General features: G+C 40.4%; 1 protein-coding gene across 2 annotated transcripts in view; it reads right to left on the bottom strand.

The window, feature by feature from the left end:
* Positions 1-22570, bottom strand: part of SNX13 (sorting nexin 13) — a 165858-nt gene that overhangs the window by 114171 nt on the left and 29117 nt on the right. For both annotated transcript variants that reach the window (XM_045006178.1, XM_045006179.1), the window contains exon 2: positions 181-293. In XM_045006178.1, coding sequence (XP_044862113.1) covers positions 181-293 — 113 coding nt within the window. The remainder of the gene's footprint in view (positions 1-180; positions 294-22570) is intronic.

Below are 22570 nucleotides of genomic sequence, written 5' to 3'. Positions count from 1 at the left end.
AATGTACTCTGCTGTGAACACATGAAGCATCTGAGAAAATGTAGGATATGCTTCATGTCTTGATAGCTTCCTATTAGTGTACTTCTACCCTTTTCCCTCAGTTTTAGTTCTCATGTGTTCTTTTTTAATGGTAAATTAAATTTACAAAACACACTATAATCCACAGTAGAGTATACTTACCCACCCACAAAGCAGAGGATATAAAACGCAAAGTAAAATATAGCAAAGGGTCCAAAAGTTACTAGAAAGAGCACAACACCAAGGCTTCCCCATCCCCATATGGAAAGACTGGTCTGAAACAAAAAACAGAACAGGAATAATTAATGTAGCATTTGTACATTTTGGAGAACTTTTAGTAAATTAAAATTAACATATTTGTAATGTCTTAAAAGATATAATGACTGCCCATTTTGATTTGGTTTTCAGAGTTTTAGTTTACGTAAAGAGAAGAGGTTCCAAAATATCAGAAAAGACGTTTTTATAACTGAATATATTTGGGCTAACAATCCCATTTAGCCAACAATCAGATTGCACGATTCTTTCAACTACTAATTCTCCCTTCTATGCAAAAATTAAATATTACACGTCCGTTACACACTGTCACCCCTACTCTGATTATGCATTTGTGCACTTCTCTTGTTTTCATGTAACTTTCTACTTCTTACTCCTCTGTTACAGTCTTTACACCTCTTTTGATTCGTCTCAGACTTTCTGGAGAAGGGAAGTGTGATGATTCTCAGGTAACCCAGGACTATGAGTCACCCCCTGCCTCCAGCAAGAGGAAGCCTTGGCCATGGTGGCTGGATATTAGCCTGGAGGGGAGAGCATGAGTGGCTATGCCAGCTCTGTCTTCGTCTTGCAGATTAAAAATAGGTGCACTCCAGTCCCTGAGTCTCTTTGAGGTGTTCTTCTGTGATCTCCAGCCCAACACTGGCTACTCAGAAGTCCCAGATCCTCTGCCCCCAAAGGAGCAGTGTACATCAGAGTTTTCCTTAAATCACTGCTTCTGTAAAATCACACAGCACTTGTGAGCACTTATAATAAAACAAGAGTGGGTTTATTTAAGAAAGAATGGCAATTTAACTGGAAACAAGAGAGTGCAGTGGAAACAAATGGGAATAATACAAAACAAAATAATAAAATGCAAACCTGGATCTACATTTATTAATAGTTAATTTTTCCATCTAATAAAGTGAGCTCCCCTCTCCCCCCACGACACGCATAAAGTTCAATCTGTTGCAGAGCTGACTGGCTTCACAGGAACCAGGATCCAAACTCATGAGAAAAACCCCTTGTGACACCCTGGCTCCCCAATATTCACCACGGTCATGTAATTAGGATAGGTTTTGTACGAAGTATACCTTGTGAGGTGGTATTCTAAAAGTCTTGATCTGCTAGACAATATGATCTCAGTGGATTTTGACTGTTTGCAGTTTCTCTAGTGGTGTTCCATTGAAAGTCTTGGGATGGAACAATGCTAGATAATTGAGTCTTGTATTATATCACCAACTAACCAGGACAGGGTGACAATTCCTTCCTGCTTGAATAGGCCATCACCAAGACAAATTATCCTGGAGACTAATTTTTACTCCATGTCCATAAAGTATACTTTCACTAAAAATACTTTTTCCTTAAATATTATCCTCCATACATCTTGCAATGATTATGAATCATTACAAGTTACCAGCTTTCTGTAGATACCTTAAGGATACATATTCCGCAAGATATGTTTGGCTGAGTAAGTTTGTCAGGTCTGAGGTGAGTCTTTTGCCAAGGAGTCTGTGTCACAAGAAGTATATGCTCAGGTCACACAATAACCATCTTTCCACGTGTGCACGACTTTCCATAGTCAATAAGTGCTGCTCCTTCATTTAGACAGAAGGAATTATACTAAACTAGAGACCAATACAAAATGGTCCTTCCTCCACTAATACCACTGCATTGGCCAAGAGCTGCATCAAACATTTTGTTGAAGGCTTATTTGGAGGGTTAAGTTAATTGTGTGTGTCAATTTCTCAATGACAGGGTCACAGAATTTAAGGACAGATCTAGTCTGACCTTCTGTATATCAAAGGCCACCAATACCACCCACATGGAAGTCCATTATAAGCAATCTATGTTGCTCCACAATATGCTCTCCCCAAATCACTTTATATTCTCACATTTTTAGACCTCCTCCTCTTGTCAGGAAGTACTAAATCTGGGACCTGACGGTACTGCTTTTGTATGTAATTAGGCGTGCCTCCCTCTTTATGAAGTATATATTGGCAACAATCAGGCCATGGGCTGGTTAACTCTAACATATCCTCACCAGCTTCATTTCTGGTTCCAAAGGCTTGTCCTCCATGACAACTGTCATAGCCCTCACTGTGTTCTCCCACATGCTTGTTGAGATCTGCTATAACAATCAATTCGTTTGCGGTACTTCACTTATCACTAGGTTCAACGCTATCTGGAATTCCTCATTCTTCCTCAATCATACAACCAACCTGCAGCACCTTATCTGCATACAACATTAAATATTTGTTCTCTGCTCGGTGCTATTTTAACTTTCACCAGCAAATCTCTCTTCCTCTGGATGTCCTCAACCTTATCCTGTAATATTTCTGATATGATTATTCCTACTCTATTCCTCCTTGCTGCTGAGCCATGATATATCATCTTGTAACCCACCCTGATGTTCATGGATTTTTATCCTTCCATTTTGTCTCTTGTATGCAGAAAACATGCACTCTCCTTTTCAAATCTCATCTACTTCTCTTCATTTCCAAGGCATCATTCCAACATTCAGGGAAGCCAAATATAGTTGGTAGGCTCACTTCTTTAGCCAAATGCACCCGGAATGCAGTAGCATTTTCCCATTTCCCCAGACATCAGACAAAGCAGTTGTGCATCATTTCTGGAGAATGCCCTAGTTTTGTACTGATATACTCCCTGAATATGAAGACCCACAGATTATGTCTACACTGTCTATGGAAGCAAGGCTCTTAGCCTGGATCAACAGACTTGGGCTAGCAAGGCTCACACTAGTGGTCTATAAATAGCAGTGTGGACAATGCTTTGAAGCTGCAGCTCTGGCTGGAGCTTGGGCTTTGAAACCTACCCTCATCCCTAAGCTTCAGAGACCAAGGCCCACCCCGAGCAGCAAGTTCAAGACACTGTCTATACAGCTATTTTTAGAACATTAGCATTAGCCCCACTAGCCCAAGTCTGCTGACCCGGGCTGGGAGGCTTGTTTCCATAGGCTGTGTAGACATACTCATAGAGCATGTGTGATTGGCACAACTTTTATAAAGCAGTTGGCCAGGCCTGATGTTCTTGATTTGAAATCAGAGTTCCTACCACAGCTTATAAGCCTCATCTGTCCGGAGCAGTCTGGTTATAAGGCGCCAGACACCCGCCTTTTGCACCCCCACTTTCAATTAAGAACGAGTCTGCCACAAAAAGGAAGTGGTAGCAGTTTATTTGTCAGAGGATATACATATTATACCAGCCGCATGAGACATTTTCTAGGGCAGTGGTCCCCAACCTTTTTGTGGCCAGTAGCACATTCATGTTTTCAGAAGAGTGTGGCGGATGCCAACAATTTTTCAAGGCTTATTTTGTATTTGTACATTAAATAATACAAAAAACAACATATTTAATATTACATAATATATGAATCCATAAGATAAAAAGGATAATTTTACATGTAAAAGATATTAATTAAATTATCTGGCAATTACTCTTTCACCTTACCATGTGAATTTGCTCTTTTTTATCTACTTCTAAGAATAACTAAGGAGTTTTTACAAAATAAACATCATAAACAGTTTTCATCTTATTTTACAAAAGTAAAACATTGTTGAACTGCTGGTCCAAATATATTTATTATTCTTACTTTAACACAGAATGAAGCCTGCAGCCCCGGAGTTCTCTGTCCCCAGCAGGGGCGGGGCCGCAGCTTCTCTCTGGCTTAAGCTGCGGCCCCGCGCCTGCCAGGGACCGAGAACACCCGCGCCAGCTGCCCCGGAGTTCTCTGTCCCCGGCAGGGGCGGGGCCGTGGCTTCTCTCCGGCTTCGAAGCTGGAGAGAAGCTCTCTCTCCGGCAGGTGTGGGGCCGTGGCTTCTCTCCCCTGCTGGATGCTAGGCGGGTGCACATAAATGCCCCGCGGGTGCTGCGTTGGGGACCACTGTTCTAGGGCATGAAACTCACCTCAACCATGAAAACTCTTTTGGGGGGTGGGGAATATATAGAACTATGGAAAGGAATATATAGATTAGCCAAGATCAAGCAAAGAAGCACAAAGGACTTGGGAGTTGTGAAGTATGCCAAAGATGAAAAGAGAAGAGTACTGGTGGAAGAGGTCATTTGGAAGTGGCAGCAGTATTATGAGAAATTGCTCAATGAATATACTGTGAATAAACCGCTGAGGGACGTATGTTTCAACCACCACCTCACAAGACCTGTCACTACAGCAGAGACTCAGACAGTGGGGAGTGTGGCTGGGGGAAGGTCCCAGAGCCCAGGATCCACCCCGAGTCCAAATGCTGCCCTGCAATCCAAGCTCTGAGAGTCAGCTGCCTCAGACTCGGGCCAGCCACAGGTGTCTAGCTGCTGTGTAGACATACCCTACATATTACTTTGTTACATTGCTTGTGTTCCAGTGTGACCCCTCAAGACGGAAAATTTTAATTCTTGTTCAAATGATCTGCTGACCGCATTGTAAGATGAAGCCTAGCTTATTAATCTAATGAGAGTTTGATGAGTAAATTCTAGACAGTTACTTTACATAGTTCAATGGATAATTCTTCACCAGAAAAAGGTGAAGAATTGTCTACTGAACTATGTATGATGAAATTGCCAGAATAGTGGAATGAGATTTACACTGTCACAATGCTCAATCAGTATTTACACTGTAATTTGTAATATGTATCCAGGATCCTCCAGCAACAAAGCAGCCCCCAGATACAGTTTTAAAAGTTCAGTATAACAGTGGAGATAGGACCAAACAGTAGAGCCCTGCAAATCTGAGGATATATACGATATATGCACAGACCGTTTTTGCAGCTCACAGCTTGGATGCAGATACAAATTTTGTATCCACGCAGGGCTCTGCAGCACAAACTCACAAGAACAGAGAGGCTGTCACCCAGCCGTTAGGCTGCAGCTCTGCTTTCTGAATCACAAATCAGTAGCAATAGCTCCCTGAGCATTCTGGGTGATATAGTCCACAGCTTGCTCAAATGGAGGAGGTAAATGACAACTCCCAGAAGGGAGCACAACCGTGTGCTCTTGCACAGTGAGCCAAGCACAGTGTGTGTAAGAGCTGCCGAGCACCCTGTGGGAGGGTGGTGCCACACACAAGGGCCCAAAATGTAGCCTCCCTGCCCGGAACGGGGAAGGAGGTACAGTGGGAGGTCTCAATGGAGAAGTAGGGGGTGGGGAGACAGTTGGGGGTTTGGCACAACTCTGCATCACTGTTGCATGGCGACATGTGGAACTCTTATGTAGAGCACTGCAAATCTGCTGATATCTGCGGATATCTGCAGCTAATTTATGTGAATCGGAGGTGGATACAAATTTTTGCATCCACACAAGACTCTACAAACTGTACTACACTAATCATGACTTTTGCAATGCTACAAGATGGCCTATGAACATAGTGAAAGGATAGTTCAGTCCAGTCTACAGCAGAATATGGAAAGCATGCTTTAACCTGATCCCAAGCATGAAATAAATTAATACAGGCAATAATTTAGAGGTCTTCCAAGAGTTCTGCAATACTGAGGGGTTCTCAATTTTTTTTCTTGGTGTGGACTACATCTCAGAGTGTGTAATTTACCACCTCTCCTGCTAGTTCTTAAATAACATCCCTGTGGGAATTCCTGTAATTGCTTACATGGAAGAATAACATTAAGTATTTAATGTACTTGTCTTCTAACGTGGTTTGACAGTTGTAAAACAAAAGGAGATCCAGCACTAAGTTGTCAGCCAGCTCTTCTCAGAGAGTGATGAAAAGTCTACCTTTAATTCTTATTCTCTGAAAGGAGTGATTTGAATATTCAGAGCTTACATACTTTGGCTTCGACTTATGCATGGGAGTCAGAAAGCTCACTTTCTAGAAAAGGTATTTAGACCCTTAGAAGAGTCAAAAGCCATATGACCCAAGGGAACAGATATAATAAAGTGGCCTCTGTGCCTTTCTGGGGGGAAAAAATAAAACATTTTCACCTCTCAGATTGAGACATACCTACTCACCCAGCAATATATCCTATCATAAAATATAAAGAATTATATGTGATTCTAAATCCTATTGGAATATTAAGAGTGAAGTTCTGCTTTCCTATTGGTTAAAATTACTTGTTTCTTCCTAAAAGAGAGGCTAGTCCCCTAAATAAGTGTCCCAATATCCATAGTAAAATGCAGTCATTTGCACAGGGGAGGGCAGAGGGGCTAAAGAGCTGGAAGACATTTTTCCTTCTAACATCAGAGATTTTTATAGATAAATATTAATTAAAACATTAATACAATTTAAAATCTAGTAGCTGAAAATTGAAATCGCTAGAGATTGTCTCTGGCTGTGAACTGCTTTGATGTTACTGCAGTTCTCACCTTACAGAATGTCTTGTGTCAGGAGACTAGAATCTTTTACAAAAGCTTAAATTCTGCAGAAAACAACAAATACCGAAGATCTCTGCCACCCTAAAAGTTGGCATTTCCAATGGCCCTTATTATAAGCAAGCTCCTGTGTGCACCATAGCAAGGTGGACCAAAATTTTGTATCACAGATGCAGGAGTCTGGAAATTTTACAACAGCTTCATTTAATTAAAAATAGAGGTTTGTTAATTTCTTCCTGTATTACTTTCACTTATATTAAATTCTCTTTTACAATGTCATCATATTTCAATACACCTCGTATTTTTGCATGGAAGTTGCCACGTTTTGGAATTGGGGCCTTTGGCAGCTGAACTGGGATTGTGGGATAAAAACACTGGCCAATATTCTCAACTTCAGTCACCTACAGACTTGAGGATTTGGTTGCCTCTTCTACTCATGATTCCTGTATAAATCTTCCTGTACATGTTTTCAGTGGTGGTATAATATTTCACAAAATATGACAGTTCAAATTTTGCAGAACAGTTTTGTGACAAGAAATAGATTTCCTGGCCACATAATACATAGGGCACTGATGCTAACTAATCATGGAATCTTCTTCTAGCCAAATCAGTTCAAGATGTAATTGTTTTCTCTTTGGGCAAAACATTATGGCCTAGCAGCAAAGTGAGAAATAAAAGTCTTAAAAATAAGAGCACAAAAACAAAAGTTTCCATTACACAATATGACAAAACAAGGTTCCTCCAATTCTAGGTACTCCAAATTTACAGAAAACAAAATGTATTCACTGTGCCCTCAAAAGCATGCTAGGTGCCATAACTAGAAAACAGACATGGCCCCTACTCCAAATAGTTTACAGTCTAAGCAACAACAAGAGAGGGCAAGGGAAGACATGACAGACTGAAGTCAGGGTATATGAGGACCAAAATTTATAAACAAAAAAAATCACACTAGATTTTCTCTATAATTTTTGAAGTCATACATAATGCTTATACTGAGGCTTTATTAAATGTGTATCGCAAGATCTAATCTTAGAAGTCCGGGGAAAAACTTCACATTGAGAAGATAAAAGACTCTCTCTATAATTATCAAATACATCTCCCTCAAAACTTTCTGGGTAGCCAGGACAGTGAACTTCTCTACCCCATACCATATTTGGTAATTTAGCATACAGCTGCAAAAAAAGAGTCAAATCTCATTAGGCATTTTAATAAGCTTTCTTAAGACTAAAATTTAACTGACCCAATTGTATACCTCTCTCACTACTTGGTACCACTGTATTAATTTTAGCTGAGATATTCACCCAAATTCTTCTATACTTTATGAAATGGTACATAATCCTATTGATTTCTAGCTACTCAAAAAAGCTAATCTTTAGAAAAGTATTTAAGCTTCTTGATAATGGAATGCCCAAGAACAATTTTAGACAAAGTCTGCAGCAATTAAGACTCACAGCTACATCTGTTTTTTTTTTTAAATTTATATATCAGCTAATGAAATTATAAGAGTTAATGCAAGAGTGGCCAACCTGTAGCTCCGGAGTCAAATGAAGCTCTTCAGAAGTTAATATGCGGCTCCTTCGATAGGCACCGACTTTCCAATGTGCCAGGGGGTGCTCACTGCTCAACCCCTGGCTCTGCCACAGGCCCTGCCCCCACTCCACCCCTTCCACCCCCTCTCCTCAGCCTGCAGTGCCCTCGCTCCTCCCTACCCCCCACAGAGCCTCCTGCATACCACAAAACAGCTGATCGGGAGATGTGGGGAGGAATGGGGGGGTGCTGACCAGTGGGGCTGCCAGTGAGTGGGAGGTGCTGGGAGGGAGCTAATGGGGGGGCTGCTGGTGTATTACTGTGGCTCTCTGGCAATGCACATTGATAAATTCTGGCTCCTTCTCAGGTTCAGGTTGGCCACCCTGGAGTTAATGCAAGGAAAGTCCATAATTCTACTGGGCTAGCATAAGGTGTCACACTCCAGGAGAATTTGCTACAAACACGTAATACCAGCTTAGTAGAAAATGCTGTAGAACTATTTACTTTAGCATAAGCAGCTAATATTCCAATGTCAGTATTTTCCAACTCACACCCAAATGCTGAAGATGGACATTACTGCTAATGTTGCTATAAAAAATAATCAAAGTAATTTACAATTCTGCAGATTTTTCAAATGTTTCCAGTTCTACTATAGTTTTAAAGAGAAAATTATTCATTCTAGAGGGATCTGTGAACTGATTCCCTGAGAAAAGGAGGGTATGCTTTGGTTGTTAGGTGAAGGCATTTCTCTAGGAGTCTTGGGGTACATCTACATTGCGAAAAACCCTGCAGCAGCAAATCTCAGAGCCGAGGAAACTGACTTGGGCTCACGATACAGAGCTAAAAATAACAGTGTAGACATTCTCAATCAGGCTGGAAGCCAGGCTTCCCTTCTCACCAGGTCTCGGAGCCTGGACTCCAGCCCAAATGGGAACATCTACATTGCTATTATTAGCTCCATAGCATGAGCCCAAGTCATTTGATCCAAGCTCTATGACTCGCTGATGCAGGGTGGGTTCTTTTATTTTTGTTTTTTTAACAGAATTTTTACTGTACCTTTTTTATAGACATGTAACTCCTATAGAAAGCTACTTAGACTTCAGTATATAATGTAGGCTTCAATCCTGCAAAGACTCAAACACACTTAATTTAAGCAGTTCAGTGGGATTACTCACTTGCTTAATATTGAGCATGAAAATGAGGTTGTGGGATTGAAACTTAAATTTAAATTATGAAAAAAGTCACAGCTCAGCTACAGAAAGGGGGTTTCCATAAAGATTATTTCTGCCACATAGCTCAAAGTTACACATAATTCTGTATTGTTCTACAGTTTCCTCTTTTTCTGGGTCCCAATTTAAGAACATAGCATGATCCAGCTCTCCAGGGAAGGAAGATGGGTCAGTTTTGCAATTATAGATAAGTAATTCCTTCCTAAAAGTACAGAAGGCATACACATCCTGCCACTGGCTCCATCAGCAATTTGTAAGGGAGGGGAAACAAATTGTTTCCCCTCCTATTTCCCTCACCTCCACATACCTGCCTCCTCTCCACATAGTGAATAAGCTAAATAAGGGTGAAGTTGCTATAGACATGTGAAGGGACAGGCCAGGTTAATCGTTGGCATGGACAGGACTGTTTAGAGGCACTCCTTAATAGTTCAGCTCCATCTCCTGGTCAGATTACTCCATGTTTCTTTTTTAAGGATAAGAATGGTGACTGGTACTATTTTCTCCTAGTATAAAACTAAGATGCTCACTAAGAGGTTAGTGGGTGGGAAGAGCTGTGCTTTTTACACTGGGTAGCTAGCCTAGGAGAAGGAAAGCATGTGATATACAGGTGCAAGTCTCATGAAACTGATTAAGCTGGGGTTGTGCTTACTTCCCTTTTAGAGAATAATAGCAGAGCTCGTTTATGGATTCCCTCTTGCCCATGAAAGGCTTGTATGGTTTGCATCCTGCCTGGGGTGTCATTTAGGTGAAAAGAGATTCCAATTTCTGACTAGGAGGTTGTGGCCTTCTCTCTTGCTACCATGATTCATTCCTTTGTCACCACAAAACTGGATTGCTGCAATGCACTCTATTGGGAGCTACATCTTAAATTCTTTTGGAAACTGAGACTGAGCTGGTGCATTCTCTACCATTTAAGCAAGGTCTCTCACCATGAACTTGTTATTTAAAAGGGCACCATAATTTGCATTGGCTGTCTGCAGGTTTCCAGGTGGAATTTAAGTTGATGGTTATGGCCTATGGTATGAAGCCAGTAATGGCTTTGCACACACCTTCTTAAGAGACTATCTTTTCCTGTGCCAGAATGACACAGTTAAACCAGCAGAGGTACGCAAGCCAGACTCCCTTAATATAAAGGGAAGATGATGTTAACATGATGGACCCTTGAATTCAGAATCTGCTCCAAAACAGCCCATATTTGTTAATTTTCATAGCATAATGCAAAATACACCTTTTTACATAGTATTTTGGGTAGGGAGTTTTGCAGTGTCGCTTAAGACAATATTTGGCAGATGTAATGTCTCAATTTTCCACGGTTAAGTTTAGTTATTGCTTTACACAGAGTTTGCTCCTGGATTCATCTTTAAGTTTTAAAAAATTTGGAAGGGCAATGGGCACTTAGGATAAAGTACCTTTTTATTGTTTTGTTCTCAGAAAAGCAGAATAAAATACTCACATTAAGACCTTGTTTAATACCACTGCAAAGTGGTAGACTTCATTTCTCAGAAATCTCCAAATAGCTAGATTGCAAAAAAGGATATTTCAAAAACTTTAGGGTCATAAGGGAAATGCACCAAACTTTTTAAAAAAGTACATTGTGAAAATTATATTCCTTGTATTAGAAGCTGAATATAAGAATTTCTGGATTTGCAGAATGATTCATGTTACAAGTTACTAGTAAAAATCAGCAATTATGTTTAACATATATTTTTTTCTGCAACATACTAGTTTTCCACATTTTTGAACTAGCAAGTTCAGAGGCATACCTAAGGATATTTTAAGATGTACATGTAAAAATAGAATTTTTTGTTACATTTTTAGATTGGCATAAATCCCATGACAGGAGTTTTTATTTTTCCATATCTGTGGGAGTAGGTAATTCTGAAACTGAAACACAAAAATGGCAGACTAGATTACTGAATATTCTGCTACTATAAGAATATATTCCGTATTAAGTGAGAAGTGCACCTTGAAATGGAACTTTCCTCTCTTTAAATAGCTGCACAAAGATGATCACAGGGGGGCATATAAAGCAGCAATTTTGAAACTGTGTTTTACAAGTTACATATTTTTAAATTACATAAATTCAGTTGGACCTGAAGCTTTGTAGGAAAGCCCTGCTTCCTTCAGGAGAGAAAGACTCAGCAGCATCAGCTATTTGTTCCAGCTCTCAAATTCCACTAGTTCCAGATTCTGAGGGTAGAGACAGGCTTGTTTAGAAGGTGTGGAAAGAAATAACTAAGTGGATAGGGAGTCTGCCATATTCAAAATGAGCCAAGTAGTTAACAGTGTTGCCAACTCACAGATAATGTGATTTTGGACCCTGCTGCAATTGGTCTTGGGAAGACTGCAAAAGGTTCAGCCTTCACATGATTTCATGACACTCAGGTGAAACAGTTTCATGCTTTTACATCCTGCTCCCCACAGACAACTTTCACAGGAGCATAGATATATCAGCTATGCTGCCTAGCTACTAACACCACACTCTACTCTTAGACCTAGGCTCTGGCTACACTTAGCACTTCAAAGCGCTGCCGTGGTAGCGCTTTAAAGCGCTAAGTGTAGTCAAAGCGCCAGCGCTGGGAGAGAGCTCTCCCAGCGCTGTCCGTACTCCACCTCCCTGTGGGGAATAACGGACAGCGCTGGGAGCCGCGCTCCCAGCGCTGGGGCTTTGACCACACTGGCGCTTTGCAGCGCCGCAATTTGCAGCGCTGGAGAGGGTGTGTTTTCACACCCTGCTGCAGCGCTGCAAATTTGTAAGTGTAGCCAAGCCCTTAAGTAAAAAAGACCAAGAATCCTGACAGGATCCTGACAAGGGCAGTTGGGACCAAGAGTCAAAGCAGGGTGAAACCTGAGGCCAAGAGTAGCGGAAAAGTTTGCAGTCATGTTCCAACCTGGGATCAATACTAAGGATCAGAGTCCAAGTTAGAAGTCGAGGTCCAAATCAAGCTTAGGTCAGAGCCCAGAGTTCAAGAGCAAAAGCAGGAATGGACGTGGCAACTAAAGGACACCTACGCTGTTGACTAAACACTTTCTGGAACACCCTTTGGGTTTATATAGGGCAGGGAGCCAATCAGGAGCCATGAGGTTACTTACTGTCTGTCAGACCCCTTGAGGAGGGACTTTCCATAGACTGTGTCCACAGCAGGTTGTGGGTAACGGAGCAAGAGTTGGCTACTGCTTCTGATGGATGGCAGAGTGGCGGTGTTTGTTGCAGGCTCAAGTTTGAGACCCACAATGCCTTACACCAGAGGTGGGCAAACTACAGCCCGTGGGCTCTTCTTGCCCAGCCCCTGAGCTCTTGACCCAGGAAGCTAGCCCTCAGCCCCTCCCCCACTGTTCCCTGCTCCCCACAGCCTCAGCTCACTGCGCCACCAGCACAATGCTCTGGGTGGCAGGGTCATGATCTCCTGGGGCAGCACAGCTGCAGAGCCCGGGCTGGGAGGTCAAGCGGCAGAGGTGTGGATAGTGGTCAGGGTGGTCAGAGGGCAGGGAACAGGGGTTGAATGGGGGCAGGGGTCCTGGGGTAGGAAGAAGGGGGGGTTGGATGCAGGGCAGGGGGCAGTCAGGGGACAGGGGGAGTTGGACGTGGCAGGAGATTGGGGAGGGACGTCAGAGGGCGAGAAGCGGGGTGGGGGTGTCGGATAGAGGGCAGGGCCAGGCCATGCCTGGCTGTTTAGGGAGGCACAGCTTGCCCTCCATACAAATTCCGAAACCCGATGTGGCCCTCAGGCCAAAAAGTTTGCTGGCCCCTGCCTTACACAGAGTATACTGCTGTGTCACAAATACAGCCGAGAGAATAATTAATGTTTTGATTTTGTAGCTGAACAAAAAAATCCCAAAAAGAATCCGGCTCATTTTGAATGGACTCGAACTTTTTTTTGACTGAAACTAAATGCATTTTTCAGTGTATTTACTATTTACCAAAAACATTGTTGCAAACACATTTAACCCCCTGGCAAAACATGTCTCCTTGTTAAGCTCTAGTCCACATAAAGAACAGTATTATGCTTACTTCCACATCAGCTAAAAGAGTAACTGTTGGGAAGAGGTTTGTGCTGTGGATCTGACAGCTCTCCGTTCAAACTCTGCTGATGATCCACCACGTGGGAGTGGGAAAAATATACATATCATATAAACAGTTAATGTAATAACCCCACAGTAGTTGCTGGAATGATTTCATATTGCAAAACGTATTTAGAAATGAAATTGAATGGTGTGATACTACTCATATTACTGTTGTATTTTTACTGTTTGTGTTTTAGTTAATTGGAGCTACCCTTTTAAGGATAGGGTGTGGCACCATTCTGGAGAGTATTTGAGATGCAAAGCACTGAGAGAGACATTTTGCCTATGTCCAGAGAATGGAAGACTCTGCGTGTGTAAGCTCCAAGAAGTTCAGATTGTGATTTAATAAACTTGCTTTTCCAAACAGCAAGTCTCAAAGATGTAACAGTAATGCTTATGAGAGACTGGATGCCTCTGTATTACTAATGAGGATCCTGCAACAGGGACCAAAAAAATCACATTTTGTAATCGATAAATTTGTGACAGTTGACAAGACTAGCTGTCTCCTACATGTTGGGGGTGAGTAGAAGGAATTTTAAAAAATAATCAAACCAAAAACATGTTTTAAAGCCTTTTAAAAGTGTTTTGTGATTTTTGAGGGATCTGACTCATGATTTTTTTTTAAATTTTCTGTTGTTGGCAATACTGAGTTAAAGTTTCTTTTGCTACGAGTCAGTGGAGAGTGATGGGCATGAGGATTAGGAAGCAGGTAGTGAACAAGTGATCAAGGGTTGCAGGACAAATATAAGATTGAATCAAAGATCAGGGGCTTGAGGGACAGGATGTGGGGGGTGGAAGAAAAAAACTACAAAAATTGTGGACTTATTTCAGTTATTTGCTTGTATGATGGCATCCCTTCCCCTATCTGTTTATGTCTAAAACACCCAGCACATGTTTGGGCATTATAAAAGAATTTTTTTTAACATACAAAATGGCAGCTATCAAAATTTTGAAATATTAATAACTCCATGTTTCTGCAACTGTTCCACACTCTTGCATTGCCAAAGGGAGAGTAAGCAACTAGGTGCCCATAGAGTAGTTTGAGATGGCCATCTTCATACTAAAAGAGGAAATGGGGAAATGAAACCACCTACATGGAAAGAACTGTCAGATGTACAGGGAAAGGGGAAAAGAAAATCCCTGATATCGTCATTTTAATAACATAGGCATTACTTATAATAGAGTAAAAAAAATCTTTCCGACAGAAGCATGAATTTTGTTGATAGCATCTCTAAGTTGTTGGTTTTTTTAATAAAGGGAAACAAAAATCTAAAGGAAGTCGGCATAAAGACTCAGTTCCAGAATCATTTACCTGAACCACAAGACTTTAAGAATGGGTTACTCCCACAATATTACAGCTGTGGTAACCCAAGACTTGTCCTGCCACCAACAAGAAACAGACTGATTCACGTAGCTAGTTCTCCTTTCCGTGCAGTGGAGTAGTGAGAGAGTGCAGGAAAGACGTGTCTACTCACTACAGAGTGGTGGCAGCAAGGGTGTTTCTCTGAAACACCTACATAACAATCATTTATTTCATATAATCAGCTCTATTATAATATTTAAATTAAATTCCATTTAGACAATGGTTGTATTTAGTGTAGTTTGAGTAGCTACTATAGAGCAATTACAAAACTACTCAGTTTACACAAAGAATTATCAAATCAGTATATTAGTTTTTAAATAAGAAATACAGTGCTAAATTTTGCTTAATATATTTAGTATCACTGCTGGAGTGATAGAAAACTGTCAATGATGGGTAAGTTATAGCATATACAGTAGTTATCAGACACTGTATGATAACTAACCTATACACTTGAGTTTAAATATTTTATTTAATTTAATTCCAAACTCATCTGCCTTTTAAGTTTTAGTTTACAATTCTGAGAGCAATTGAAATTTGTGCATGTATACATAATTTTTATATAATTTATATAATTAGGGAAGAGGTCATTTTAGTGATTAAGACACTTAATTATTTTGGGATTCAAACTACGGTACTTCAGCTAGGATGATAACTAGAATCTGGAATGTTGTAGGTGGAACTAGAATTCTGATTCAGACAGCATATAACTTAAAAAAAGAAAAACAGTGAGACACAACAATGATAATATATGAAATAAACTGCTGAAGTCTTTACACCTAGATGACTTAAGATTTTGACAACAAAATGAAAATGATGTCAGGTGGAGCTCTGCAAAGTCACAGCTCTGCAAATTACTTATTCTCATCTTCCTAGTAGCATAGAGAGGCTAGTAACTGTGCTAATCTGTAGTGATATAACTATCAAGATTTAACAGTTTGTCTTTTTAAAAGTCATTTCTGTGATCCATTCTCATCCTAGGAAGCTATAAAGCTATGAAAAATTACAGCAAGGCATGCACAATAACCCAATTCTCTCATTACGTTTTTCATATTGCAAAGGAAAATGGGGGGGGGGGAGGGAATCGATCTAGTTATGCAACTTCAGCTACGTGAATAACATACTTCGATTGACTTACTGTAGGGTCTTCACTGTGGCGAGTTGACTGCTGCCACTCCACTATCAACTCTGCCTGTGCCTCTCACCAAGCTGGAGTACAGGAGTCGATGGGAGAGCACTCAGGGATCGATTTATCGCGTCTACACTAGACGCGATAATCAATCCCCGCTGGATCGATCACTGCCCGGCGATCTGGCCGCAGTTCCCAGCCAATGGGAGCTGCAGAACTGGAGCTTGGGGCAGAACAGAGGCAGCAGATGGAGCTAGGGCCACCGCTTCCCAGGAGCTGGGTAAGGAGCATGCTCCAGCACCCATGGCACTCCCCAAGTCCCTCTCCGCCCCCTCCCCCCCCCCCGTTTTAGTCAGGGCTATTTTTAATAAAAATAAGTCATGGGCCTGTGAATTTTGTTTACTGCCAGTGACCTGTCCATGACTTTTACTAAAAATACTCGCGATTAAAACATAGCCTTAGTCATGACAGACATTGGGGCCCAGCCTCTGACTCCAAGAGACACCATCATGTATCTCATCTGGGTGGTCTCATGTAAAGTAGGAATATCTTCTCCCTACTTGAGCTCTGATCATTGCAAATTATTAATATTTTTGATTCAACCCAGCATGGAAATGTACACGCCAACTCATGGAAAAACACCAATCTGCCCTGTAACTACAAGCCCTTGCTTCTGGGATTCTAGGCACTTCAGGGAAATGGCCTTGCTTTGTCTCCTTGTAGAGATACAAACAAACAGAAATGCATTAATTTCTCAATTGCCTCCCCTCTCTGTCTCTAAACAAATAAAATACTGCAGTGCAAAAGGCATGAGAATTACACAAGCAGAAGTCTTGGATTGCTATTAGCTTTTTTGTTTTTCTGGAAGTGAGGTTAGGGTGGTGGAGTTATATAATAAGGGAGAAAGAGCAGAGTGTGAAACAAGAAATGAGCAATACTGGTGTCAAAGCAGGACACTGTAGGAAAACTGGACTATTCTTCAGAGTCCAACCTTTAGTGTTGATTTCAACACCTGGGAACTGGTGGGAAAAAACTGCCATGGCTGCAGGTCATAAAAAAGATCCAATCTGGGGTATTTTCAAGAAATTCATGTACCTCTGGGTAAAAAGGGAGCGTGTGCCAAACGTAACCAGTGCAACAAAGAGATGCAAGCCTGGTTGTCAGAATGAAACAATATTATAAAAAATGCTCTTTAGAAGGCAATAACTTTGAAGATGACGACGACGACATGGACATGTCTGAACAATCTGGATCAACTGGTTAGTAAATTTATTTTCCTATTATTGCTGGATTTCTGAAATTATTTTTTATTGCTTAGTATAATCAAACATGCTAGGTGAAGACTTCCTGTTTAAAAGTAAAGCATTATTAGCCATTTATGAATTGTAACATTTTAAAAAAGTTTTTTTCCCCACCAAGCTGTTTGGTATGTTGCTAAAGATCAGGTTTAAAATAGATTTAGATAATCTTTATGATTTATTATTTTCCCTATAAAACTGAGTTTAGCAGTAAAAGTTATAACAAACTGAACAAAAATTCAAGTTTCAAGCACTTTGCTACATTTGCAACATTTTTTGTGACAAAGCTAAGATAAGAAGAAATCTAGAAGAAGATAACGAAGGGAACCTGAAACTAATAACAAATGGTTGCAGTGCTCATTTAATGCATCTTTTAGCCAAAGGGTTAAGTACAACTGCAAAAATAAAGGGAAAATGTTGTTCAAATTGGAAAATACTTTAACAACCACTTCACTTCAGCTTCACTGAAGAGAACAGGAAGAAACTAATTCTCCCAAAGATGTACAATGTAATTCAGTGGTTGACTGTTTTGAGCTGTTTATTAAAAAGTGGCCTATTCTAATGACAATTTGTGAAGAAATCATGACAAAATATATGAAACTATCAAAGCCAAAGTACTCAACATTGGATAAAGAAAAATGCAGAAGATATGGTGAATATACTAAAATCTATTTCCATATACTTTGACAAACTGCAGAAAGTTTGCTGCTACTGTATTTTTGATTAAATTTGGAAAGAACTTCGAGACATTCCAAGGAATACCCAACAATAAAGTTAAATTGAAGGTGGTAAAGAAGCAGACGGATCAAGTACTGTACTGCACCTTACTTTCATGTCAAAATTCTCAACACAAAGTACCAAGGTAGATGCTTAGCAGCTGAAGATGCTGCTGTTGCACATGAACATCTAATAATCACCCATCAACCATGCAAACTATAACAACTCTCAGGGCTGGAAATGAACCATTCAAGAGGAACATGTTTGCTGATGTTTTAAAAGAAAGTCATACCACCTTACTGGTGGAAGTCACTAGCTAAGCACCTGGAACCAGAGTTTGTTGAAGTGCTAAACCAGCTTTTGAAAGCAGTAACCTCTTCTGTAGACACAAAAGGAGTTTTTTTTTTCATTTGAACTAATTAACTCAATGTTTAGAAATCAACTGGGTGTTGAAAAAGCAGGAAAACTTGTCTCTCCCTTCCAGTCTGGGCATAAAAATGCAGAGGGAGGGGATGAGTTCTACTAGCTTTCAAAGACTGAAGGACAGCCTAAGTAACTTGTAGGTGACAGTCTCATTTTCAAGAGACTTTGGCAAATAGGGACTTAAGCTCCAGTCACTTTCACATATAGGCATATTTGAAAGTTTTCCCAGGCTGACCTGAAATCAGTTTAATTCACTGTCTACGGTTTTTCCCGCTATTTAATAAATCATTTAGTTATAAATGAGAAATACGTTTTAATCAGAAAAAAATTATATATATATATACACACACACCTCTACCTCAATATAACGCTGTCCTTGACAGCCAAAAAAATCTTACCGCGTTATAGTGTTGTACTCAAAGTACTATACAGGATCTTTTCAGGGGGATTAAGGCAAAACGCCACATTTATTAGTAATACAGGTATCAATTAATACTCTATGATATGCACATGAGATATATATCACAGTCATGCATTCACACACACACACAGACACAAACACACTCCATCTTGCTGTTGTTACCAACTAGTTGCTCCCCTTAACTGCACTGGCCAGGTGAGTTAGATGGGGGAGGGGTGGAGCCGGGCTTCTGCCGATCCGGATCGATGCTCCGATGGTGACAAGACGAGACCCAGGGTCCTCCTGCAAGACACCTCACATTTATAGCAGCTTCCCTCTTATGCAAATCTAGACCAGATTCAAAATCTGGGTCTGTGTCCATTGGTCTGTGTCCGTTGGTCTTTGTGCTGCTTTTCTCTGGGTGTTGTCCCAATGCTGCTCAAAGAGGGTGTTTTCTAAAGAAGGTGCTTGCTTCTAATCCCTGAGGCCGTCAATATGTCTGCTCTTCTTTATTGGGCCCACTTGACAAATTGTATTGTCCTTTGCTCTGGCTCCCATTCCCTCTGCAACTGTTGTAGCTGTCTGGAGGTGGGTGTCTTCCAAGCCTCACTCATTCACACCTCATTCAGTCAATAGGGCAATTGATTACAGAGTGGGGGGGGGGGGGGAGAGATCTTATTCTACTTCTAGCCAAAAGGCACATGTTTCTTTTACTTTAACTATACTATCCTTAGGGGCTATAACATTTGATACAAAGTTTTTTAACAATTTTCTATATAGGGATCTAATACAAAGTTGTATGAAAATAGAGAGGCACAATGCCAAGTCATATGAAATACAAAATAACATTATGCAAGATGCAATGCCATAAAGATACTTAATATAGAAAGATACTTAATACAAAATAACACAATGCAATGTCATAAAGATTTATAGAGATAGTTAATACAGAGATTTCTCTACAATAGGTGAAACCGTGTTATATTGAACTTGCTTTGATCCACCGGAGTGCACAGCCCCCCCCCCCGAGCACTGCTTTACCGCGTTATATCCAAATTAGTGATATATTAGGTGGCGTTATATCGAGGTAGCGGTGTATATATATCCAAAACGTTTAAGGTTGTTGTTTTTAATAAAAATAAATTTTGCTTGCTGTTGTATGCATTTAATTCAATTCCAGTTACCATCCTAATGCTGCTTGACACAAATCATGAGCAAAATTTAATTAATAAATAAGCAATATATCATTCACCATTTTCTAACATACTAAAATGTACAATACAAGTCTGAAAATATTAAACTATATAATTGCTTAAATAAATGTACATAGTTATAGTCGTACCTTCGTAGGGAGCAAAAAGATAACAAATCTAGTGTAAAGACTGTTTAGTTGTAAATCAATGTTACAGCCACTGAGAATGCACCTCTCTAACTGAAGTACAAATGGAAAAGTTTGTTAAAATTGATTATTTAAATCAGGACTTTCCACCTGGTGATTTAAATCAGAAAGGTGAAAACAGGAAGAAAATAAATAAAATTAATGGGGGTATAAAGAGTCAAAGTATTTTGAACTGCACTAGCATGGGGAAAGTTTACCCACCCACTCAGCGTGGGATAACATAGTGATCCTCCCACTTCAAGGCTGAGTTCACATCAATAGAATAAACTTGTACTGTACCTGAACTATTCTGTATTTGGCCTTTGGATAAACAGATTACATCTATTTCGGGTTCTGCACTGAAATACAATTCCCAAAACATAAAACTCTTCAAGTAAATATAATACTATGGCTATTTCTACATTTCCTACAACAAAAACACAAAAAAGCCACATTTGCCAACAGTAAGCTTTGTTCTGCTTAAAAAGCAACTATATGTTTGAAACTACTATTTTCATGTTGCAATAATATTGCAATTCTGTATTAATTACTGGCATGCATCTGACAAAGTGGGTATTCACCCACGAAAGCTTATGCTCTAATACACCTGTTAGTCTTTAAGGTGTCACAGGACTCTCTGTTGCTTTTTACAGATCCAGACTAACACGGCTACCCCTCTGATACTTAATAGTTTATTTCACCTATATTTTCTTAGTCAGTCCTGACAGTCTGAGCCACTTAAACTTCAGTGGTTTGAGCATTGGCCTATTAAACTCAGGGTTGTGAGTTCAATCCTTGAGGGGGCCACTTAGGGATCTAGGGCAAAATCTGTATTTGGTCCTGCTAGAAAAGGCAGGGGGCTGGACTCAGTGACCTTTCAGGGTGCCTTCCAGTTCTATGAGATAGAAGAAGCTTGGTTAGGGTGGAGGGATAGCTCAGTGGTTTGAGCATTGGCCTGCTAAACCCAGGCTTGTGAGTTCTATCCTTGAGGGGGCCATTTAGGGATGTGGGGCAAAAATCTGTCTGGGGATTGGACTAGATGAGGTCCCTTCCAACCCTGATATTCTATGATTATAGCCTGCATCTTCCAACATTCAATTCAGCACCAATTCATTAGGTCAGCCTTCATTTACAAGAATAATTTCTAGTAGACTATTTGTATTCTACCAGGTTTAAAACTTGAGTGCTAAGCTCAGTCAGAACTATAGCAGCACCAGCAGTCATACAAGATGACTTACAATTGTAACAAACTTTTCTTCATAATTTAGTAGCTGTACTTCTTGAAGATGAAAAGTGGCATTGTAAAACGAATGTTGGTTATGTTTGTGTTAATGAGCCCTGAGGATGGAATGCCAATAGCAAACTAGCTCATTCCCCTGTAACACACCTGCACTGTACATCTCATTTACCCTTCTGCTTAGTAGCAATAGCCACCTGCTCTCTGAACCCATTTCTACAGCATACTGCCCTATCAGTCCACACTCTCCCTGACAAGTTATTAGATATATGGGGAACCAGCTGGGTACAGAATATGGACAATTCCTGGGGGGAGGGGAGAATGATGGTTGGCAGGTCCCCTTAAACTTGAATTTTTCTAAGTTTACAGACTCTCTTCTTTAGAAAGAAAAATTTACAATGCCATAAGAATATGGAAAAAAATATTTCTTATGTTGGCACGGCACACAAGCTGCCTAACTTCAATGCAACAACCTTGATGCTTTGCTTTCTCACAGCGTGAGCCAGACTTTATCATAGTTTCCAGCACAATTACTGAAATGATAAAGAAGCAGGTGACCAGGGAGGAGGAGACTTGACTTACCTGCTATTTGAACAGGTCAACCCAGATGATTCGGTAAAAGTTGACAAGCTGCACTACAAAAATGAAAATCTATCTTATTGATATTTAACATGCTGTTTACCAAAACAATGATGTACTTATTTCATCTATCAGAGGGGTAGCCGTGTTAGTCTGGTTCTGTAGAAGCAGCAAAGAATCCTGTGGCACCTTATAGACTAACAGACGTTTTGCAGCATGAGCTTTCGTGGGTGAATACCCACTTCTTCGGATGTCTTGCATCCGAAGAAGTGGGTATTCACCCACGAAAGCTCATGCTGCAAAACGTCTGTTAGTCTATAAGGTGCCACAGGATTCTTTGCTGCTTCTTATTTCATCTAAAATATCCTATACTGCTATACACCGTGACAGTGATATGATGATTTATAAATTGCCTCAACAGTGTACACTACCTGCTAGCAACAGTGTAGCTAGTGCAGATGACTCCTATTGCTTTTAAGAAGGTAAACAGCCTTAGCTACTATATGCAAGTTGTTACATAAATTCCCAGGTACGAATAATTTTATCTTATTTCTACACAATGGTAGGCACAGTCAATAGTTTAATCTATGCTAATAATATATACTTTGCATGCCTCAAAGGACACACA

This window comes from Mauremys mutica, chromosome 2 (assembly GCF_020497125.1).
Source record: "Mauremys mutica isolate MM-2020 ecotype Southern chromosome 2, ASM2049712v1, whole genome shotgun sequence".
Lineage (NCBI taxonomy): Eukaryota > Metazoa > Chordata > Testudines > Geoemydidae > Mauremys > Mauremys mutica.
This window is presented reverse-complemented; position numbering and strand designations above follow the sequence as displayed.